General features: G+C 46.0%; 1 protein-coding gene across 1 annotated transcript; it reads right to left on the reverse strand.

The window, feature by feature from the left end:
- MRPS34 (mitochondrial ribosomal protein S34) lies at window positions 1–4,958 on the reverse strand. The gene is made up of 3 exons (XM_007054545.4): window positions 3,993–4,958; window positions 3,237–3,279; window positions 1–1,332 (listed from the first exon to the last, which is right to left on the reverse strand). The coding sequence occupies exons 1-3, from the start codon at window positions 4,308–4,310 to the stop codon at window positions 1,049–1,051; spliced, it is 645 nt and encodes a 214-aa protein (XP_007054607.1). The 5' UTR covers window positions 4,311–4,958; the 3' UTR covers window positions 1–1,048.
- Between the last annotated feature and the right edge of the window lie 3,318 nt (window positions 4,959–8,276).

Raw genomic sequence — 8,276 nt, forward strand, 5'->3', positions numbered from 1 at the left:
TGTTACTGACATTTCTTTATTGTATCACCAATACCACATAAGATCACAGAAAACGATTGTAAAAATCTAATATATTTATCATCATTTATGTTATTGGTTTAAATATATCCACTTTGCTCTTCTTGGTTGGTTTCTAGCAAGTTTTAGGGCTGAAGTCTGATGGCCTAGAATGCTGCAAACACTGCAGGGGGAGGGTCTAAGAGTAGTTTTGTTCTCATAAGTGACTCCAAAAATAGGATTGGGGCATTCCATGTTTATTGTCTCTGTGACTTCCATTGCAAAGTGCTCCCACTGAAGCAAATGGTAGCTTGCCACTGACTTCAAAAGGAGTTGGAACTTTTACTCAGTTTACAAGAAAAAAAAGATGGGTTCTTCTTTCCCACTGCCAACTTGGCAAACAATGTGGTATCAGAAAGTTAAGGTGGGTTCTCTCCATTTTGCCCATCAACTTCACAATCCTGGCTGAAGTGAGTGGTATTTATAGGCTTGGTTCGGGTGCAGCTGAGGTGATGCCTTTCTGTGTCAAGGCAAAGGATTCTAAAATTGGAATTTAATTAACACTTCTGCTGATGGTCCACAAGACATGTATTTACTGAAGTCATTAGATGGGTAGCAAGGTCTATAGATAAAGAAGGTGCCATTTTTAGAGTCATTCTTCTGACCATTATTGTGCTTTAAATTAATTGTGGGGCTAAACTATGACAGTGTCCTTTCAGAAAGAGTCTCATTTGTGGTCTTCCTGCACAGAAGGATGGTAGCTGTCATTGGGACCTGGACACCAGGAGGCATACATCAGGAGAAAAGACAGGGAACCAAAAGGGAGGACACTCTGCAAACAAAAGATTGCTAGAAATCCTGAGTGTCTCTACATCTTTCTGAATATATGAGAAAGTCGCACACCTGCATGAGCACGGTACTGAGAAACCAAGGTATAGAAGTGGGCATGTGGCTTATGGTCCTATTCTTCATTAAGGAGATTGTATGAGCTGTCAACACACAGAGTATTAGAGAGCATTTCAGAAGCTCCATCACACTCAGCTCTAGACCTTCACACTGGTGTCCCCTTAGCTTTTTTCTGATTTTGAAAGTAGTCCTTTGTGAAGGAGATGATTTTCTCCAGATCAATCAGTGGTTCCTCTGTGTTAAGGTTTCCTTCCTTCTGCCTTTGCGCAAGGATCATGGCTCGGAGTAGAGGGGGGTATGGCACACACTGAATGGTTTCCATGCACACTGGAGTACATTTCTTGAAGGCCTCCTCTTCATGTTTGGGCACCATCCTCCAGTCATGATACATCACCTTGTCAATCTCTTTCACTTCATTATACGTCTTGCCTAAGGAAAGATGATGACGAATAGGTAAATAATGCTATGAACAACAAATCCCATATTGGTGACTATGCCAGTGCAATGTCTCCAATGCTTCAGCTGGCCACAGCACTGGATATTTTATGGTAGTTACACTATCTCCTAAACTACACACTCCCACTACAGGTTGTATAGCAAGTAACACAGGCAACTGACTGACAGAACATCTGGATAGTAGTCCTGACTTTGCTGTTGACCACTTCTGTTAGCTTGAACAAGTCATTTCACCTCTCTGTGATTTAGTTTCCATATCTATAAAATAAAGATAATTTTCCCCTGCTTTACAGGGATGTTGAATTCATTAATGTTTATAAAACACTTTGAGATCCTTGAATTAAAGATACTAGAAGTGAAAAATTTTATTAAATAAATTATAATCCTCATACATGGTCTAAAACAGCTTTCAGAAAGTGGGGAATATCCCCCTTCATCTCAATGAAGTACTCATTCTGAACCCTAATGATGCAACTTAAAGGACAACACTGCTATTTCATTATTGATTTTACCAGGAACATTCAGCTAGCATGTTTATCCACTGTTTTCAGCTATTATAGAAGTTAGAGATGGAAGAGACCTGATTTGTCATAGACTCCATTTCTTTGCCAACACAAATTGTTCACTATGGTATAGCCTCCAGGGTTTTTTTCAAGCTAGTTTTAAATGACGAGAGTAATTGGACTTAGAATCATAGACTATCAGGGTTGGAAGGGACCTCAGGAGGTCATCTAGTCCAACCCCCTGCTCAAAGCAGGACCAAACCCCAACTAAATCATCCCAGCCAGGGCTTTGTCAAGCCTGACCTTAAAAACCTCAAAGGAAGGAGATTCTACCACCTCCCTAGGTAACGCATTCCAGTGCTTCACCACCATCCTAGTGAAAAAGTTTTTCCTAATATCCAACCTAAACGTCCCCCACTGCAACTTGAGACCATTACTCCTTGTTCTATCATCTGCTACCTGAGAACAGTCTACATCCATCCTCTTTGGAATCCCCTTTCAGGTAGTTGAAAGCAGCTATCAAATCCCCCCTCATTCTTCTCTTCTGCAGACTAAACAATCCCAGTTCCCTCAGCCTCTCCTCATAAGTCATGTATTCCAGTCCCCCAATCATTTTTGTTGCCCTCCGCTGGATGCTTTCCAATTTTTCCACATCCTTCTTGTAGTGTGGGGCCCAAAACTGGACACACTACTCCAGATGTGGCCTCACCAATGTCTAATAGAGGGGAACGATCACGTCCCTCGATCTGCTGGCAATGTTTCTACTTATACAGCCCAAAATGCCGTTAGCCTTCTTGGCAACAAGGACACACTGTTGACTCATATCCAGCTTCTCATCCACTGTAACCTCTAGGTCCTTTTCTGCAGAACTGCTGCCTAGCCACTCAGTCCCTAGTCTGTAGCAGTGCATGGGATTCTTCCGTCCTAAGTGCAGCACTCTGCTCTTGTCCTTGTTGAACCTCATCAGATTTCTTTTGGCCCAATCCTCTAATTTGTCTAGGTCCCTCTGTATCCTATCCCTACCTTCTAGCGTATCTACCACTCCTCCCAGTTTAGTGTCATCTACAAACTTGCTGAGGGTGGAGTCCACGCCATCCTCCAGATCATTAATGAAGGTATTGAACAAAAAGCTATTGACTTCTACCATTTTCCTTGTAAAATTATTCCACAGTGGACTAGATCAAACTGTTAGGAAGTTTTCCTTTTCTTAATTTCATCCTATTAGCAAGGTGAGTGGCAAGAGAGAGCTACCAGTGGAGGACTGCTGAGTGGCAAGAAAGCCACCACCTTTTTCCTCCCATGTCAGTCCCTGTCCCTATCCATTAACTTTTTTCTCTAATCCTGCTTGAGAGACATACACCAAGCTCTATTTACCTCTGAATGTCAGGTATCCCCAGGCTTTCCCATGATCCAAAGTCTGCAAAGGAAACAAACACAAATTTGCTCTAATCAGTTGAAGAACTATTTCCATTCACAAGAAGGACAAACTCATTTTACAGTCTTATTACTCATGATCTACAAAAAGTGAGTCCTACACCTGGGACCTGAATAACTGCTAATCGTGGCCACTATTATCCTTCAAGAATACTAAGCAAATGCCATTAGACAATCCCTGCAATGAATTTTGTGATGAAAAATGCAGCATAATGTGTCTCAATACTATATACTGCCTGCTATCAGCCCTGTAATGACTCCATGTGCCACCATTAAGGTCCCGATCCTTATGTTCATGCATAATCTGTATTACAAATACTAATCAGTGTTCTGAACTCTGAAGCATAGTGGCTCAGACTGATACCCTTGTTTCTACAGTGCTCAGGTACTATCATACCCTCCCTCAGGCCTTCCTAAATTGTAGGTTTTCATTACATGGTGCCTGCTCTGAATCCATGACCTGGTGCTTCCTGGGGCACGCATGACGAGAGGAGATTCAAGCGTTTGAATATGGAGTTGTGATATAACAGAGGCAACAGGGTTGCACAATGGTGTTTTGAGAGCCAGCTTTCAGGAGAGCAGGTCTCACTGGAAGGCCTCACTTCCACCGGCCTTGTCTCTATCTATGGTGCCTGTTATCATAGTACAGTATCTGAGTGCCTTCAAACCTCAACGCCAACAGTCAAGGGCTCTCACCTCAGCTGTGTAGTCCACCCTGACCTTGGTAACGACCCAGTAGCAGGGCTCGTCATACTGCCAGAGCCAATACTTGCGGGTGACCATGCGGCCGATGCCAAAGAGCCGCAGCTGGCAAAGCAGCGTGAAGAGGCGGTTCTCGTTCTTCACATCCTCCCAGGCCAGCACGGGCAGGCGTTTGTTCGTGAAGGGTCGGATCATGGTCTCGTAATCCAGGGCGAAGCGCTGGGAGTCTCGGGGACGGTTCTTCAGTGCCCGATACTCACGAATCTTCTTGGCCATGGCGGCGATTGGGCGGTACAGCTTCTTACGAGCCATGGCAGTGGCAGCTCACGGGCCAGACCGGCAGGCTCAGCACAGACGGCACCAGAGAGATGCTGATGCTACTGCCCCCACGGTCTCCTCTTCCTCCCCCTTCTTTCTTTCCTCCCCTCAGGCACCAAGCTTCCCAGCCCGGACTAGTTCCCAACGCACGGAACCTCACACGAGTCTCCGCCGCCCTAGGGCCGTTCACCGCCCTAACCCGGAACTTCCCGTAGCAATGGAAACACACCCGCTGCCAGCTCCGCCGGAAGCGCTCGGCTGCTCAGCCGAGGGGCGCGCTCCTTGGGCTGGGGCAGAGCCGGGCTGCTGTACGGAGAGGAACGTTTCTGCTGCACCGGGGCAGCGGGGGACTGCTTGAAGCGGCGCGCTACAGCTGGTGCCTAGATCTGTCTGAGTTGGGAAGCGGAGTCCGGGAAGGGGGACCAAGGAGAGGGGGGCTCCCTCCGTGGGAAGGGGTCTGTAGGGGGATGTATGTCGGGGTGGGAGTCTGTGTCCATCGGTGAATGGGTTCCCGCCGCCCGCCCTTAGGCTGCCCGAGGACTCTGTTTGGGAGGAGCTGGCGAGCAGTGGGCCCCACCTCGAGCTAGAGCTCTTCGGACGCCCAGTCTCCTTGCGGGCAATGTCCCCGAGGCTCTGCATAGCCCTGTGCGTCTCAGAGCGGACACGGCTCAGATATGCCCCAGATCTGTGTTTGGCGCTTATTGGCACCACTTCAGGCTATTTTCAGTCGTAATTCTAGTTTCTAAAAATGATCTTTCCCTTGAATATTGTAATGTGAATTGAGCACTTGTGACAGGTGCCTAATGCCAGGCCTGGACGCTACAGGAGCGTTGCCCGTGATTTTATTGCAGAGTTTCACAATATGTGGTGTTTTTCTTAAAGCTCTAGAACCTGGGGTTATGGGAGAATCTCAGCTTTCCTTTTATTTAAAAAACAAATGTCTTACCCTTGTGATTACAGATAAAAACTTGAAAACATGACCTGAATGCATTCTGTATGATCAAAAACCACAAAGAAAAGGTTTCAGAGTAACAGCCATGTTAGTCTGTATTGGCAAAAAGAAAAGGAGTACTTGTGGCACCTTAGAAACTAACCAATTTATTTGAGCATAAGCTTTCGTGAGCTACAGCTCACTTCATCGGATGTGTCACTCTCCCTAGCACATACCTAATTTTTGGGAAAAAATCTTTTGTATGTAGCACATTTTCAAAGGGTTTACCATTACTATTAACGTCTTTGTCTTCACCCATAAATGGAGTAGCAAAAGACACAAGATTAACAGCCAATTTATGACAAACAGATGCTGTTCACACAGTTTGGCTTGTTCAGTGTCTATTGCATTTCCCAATCCCTTTGTGTACCCCAGTGGGTGGTCAGATACAGATTCTCCTGCCTCTTTGGAGAAGGTTCTCAATTCAGGCATGTTTCAGAGTAGCAGCCGTGTTAGTCTGTATCCGCAAAAAGAAAAGGAGTACTTGTGGCACCTTAGAGACTAACAAATTTATTTGAGTATAAGCTTTCGTGAGCTACAGCTCACTTCATCGGATGCATGCAGTGGAAAATACAGTAGGGCGATTTTATATACACAGACAACACGAAACAATGGGTGTTACCATACACACTGTAACGAGAGTGATCAGTTAAGGTGAGCTATTACCAGCAGGAGAGAAAAAAAGCCTTTTGTAGTGATAATCAAGATGGGCCATTTCCAGCAATTGACAAGAACATGTGAGGAACAGTGGGGTCGGGGGGGATAAACATGGGGAAATAATTTTACTTTGTGTAATTACACATCCACTCCCAGTCTTTATTCAAGCCTAATTTAATGCTGTCCAGTTTGCAAATTAATTCCAATTCAGCAGTCTCTCATTGGAGTCTGTTTTTGAAGTTTTTTTGTTGTAATATTTTGACTTTTAGGTCTGTAATCGAGTGACCAGAGAGACTGAAGTGTTCTCCGACTGGTTTTTGAATGTTATAATTCTTGATGTCTGATTTGTGTCCATTTATTCTTTTACGTAGAGACTGTCCAGTTTGGCCAATGTACATGACAGAGGGGCATTGCTGGCACATGATGGCATATATAACATTGGTAGATGTGCAGGTGAACGAGCCTCTGATAGTGTGGCTGATGTGATTAGGCCCTATGATGGTGTCCCCTGAATAGATATGTGGACACAGTTGGCAACAGGCTTTGTTGGAAGGATAGGTTCCTGGGTTACTGTTTTTGTTTTTCTCTCCTGCTGGTAACAGCTCACCTTACCTGATCACTCTCGTTACAGTGTGTATGGTAACACCCATTGTTTCATGTTCTCTGTGTATATAAAATCGCCCTACTGTATTTTCCACTGCATGCATCCGATGAAGTGAGCTGTAGCTCATGAAAGCTTATGCTCAAATAAATTCAGGCATGTGTTTGAGGTTTTGGCAAGGAAAGGGTTCACTGCAACCATGCCTGCCCTTGGCCCCTCCCCCTGGAATCTCTTTGTGTTGGGCCCCACCCCCTTGTGAAGCTTCCCAAATGCAAAATTTTTCTCCCCCTGCCTTGAAGAGATAGTGTTATCTGTTACACGTGTAGCGAGAACATCTTTCAATGGAGTTGTCAGGGTTCCCTCCCCACTCTGAACTCTGGGGTACAGATGTGGGGACCCGCATGAAAGACTCCCTAAGCTTATTTCCACCAGCTTAGGTTAAGACTTCCCAAAGCACAAATCTTTTCCTTGTCCTTGGACGGTATTGCTGCCACCACCAAGTGATTTAGGCAAAGATTCAGGAAAAGGGCCACTTGGAGTCCCCGTTTCCCCAAAATAGTCTCCCAAGCCCCTTCACCCCCTTTCCTGGGGAGGCTTGAGAATAATATACCAACCAATGCCTTTAATAAAAGTACAGATCAGACCCTTTATCTTTGGACACTAAAATCAAGCAGGTTCTTAAAAGAAGAACTTTATTGTAAAGAGAGGGTCTTTGACCTGGTCTTGGGATTTTCCCACTCTTTGGCACACCTCACAAGACCGGACATAAGTAGAAACATCCTTGCCCATTTCCTCCCAGTGGAAGGACTTCCCCAAACGGTCTTTGGTCCTGTTCACCCCAGCATAGCCACTAGGATCATTGAGGACTAAGCACAAGAGCTTTACCCAGTACTTAGTTGGAACTACCAACTCTCTTTGAGGATGCCAGTTCTCCTGGTGCCCACCAGAAAGAGTTTCTTTGTATAAAAGTCCTCTTTATACTACAAACCGGGATAAATTAGAAGAGCTGAGAGGCGGTGGGTTGCTCTGTGCCACCGTCCAAGCTCCCTGGAGGCTTTCATCTGCTTCCTTCTCGGACTGGAGCTGTTCCATTGATGCTGGAGACATCAGTTCCTCATTGGATTGTGGACTTGGGCTTGGTCCCTCTGGAAGCGATGTAGGAGATGGGGGTTGTTTCCGTTGTCTGTGGACCGCTTTCTGCTGGTGCACTATGTTTCATTTCAGGCTCTGGCTGAGCCTCTTGCGTAGGTTTATCTGCTGCTGCCGGGACAGGCTCGGTGGTGCCCTCTGGTGTTGGAGTTGTAGATGGGGTTGCAAGCGCTGGATTCAGAGCTGGCAATGGTTCTGATGCTGGTTGCTCCGCCCATTCTGGTTCTAGGACTGGTTCTGGTTGGGTCTCTGGGACTGGATCCACTACAGCTGTTGCAGTCGTTGGCAGGGTATCCGGTTCAACCACCTCAGTTTAGGGCTCTGGTAACACAGACGGGGCCCGGGTAGAACGCTCAGAAACAGCGGTAGGTGTGGAGGCTCGCTTAGCCTGGCTACGGGTGACCATTTCCACCCTCTTGGCTAGCTTCACATGGTTGGCCAAGTCTTCCCCCAGCAGCATGGGAATGGGATAATCGTCATAGACTGCAAAAGTCCACATTCCTGACCAGCCCTTGTACTGGACAGGCAACTTGGCTGTAGGCAAGTTTAAAGAGTTTGACAT

This window comes from Chelonia mydas, chromosome 10 (genome assembly GCF_015237465.2).
Source record: "Chelonia mydas isolate rCheMyd1 chromosome 10, rCheMyd1.pri.v2, whole genome shotgun sequence".
NCBI lineage: Eukaryota > Metazoa > Chordata > Testudines > Cheloniidae > Chelonia > Chelonia mydas.

Bases quoted from the DNA above. Each gene is read 5' to 3' on its own strand.
- MRPS34 (XM_007054545.4), bottom strand. From the start codon at position 4,310: ATGGCTCGTAAGAAGCTGTACCGCCCAATCGCCGCCATGGCCAAGAAG. The intron at 3,280-3,992 runs GTGAGAGCCCTT...TTTCCTTTGCAG, and splicing joins GGGTGGACTACACAGCTGAG to ACTTTGGATCATGGGAAAGC. The intron at 1,333-3,236 runs GTAAATAGAGCT...ATCTTTCCTTAG, and splicing joins GGGATACCTGACATTCAGAG to GCAAGACGTATAATGAAGTG.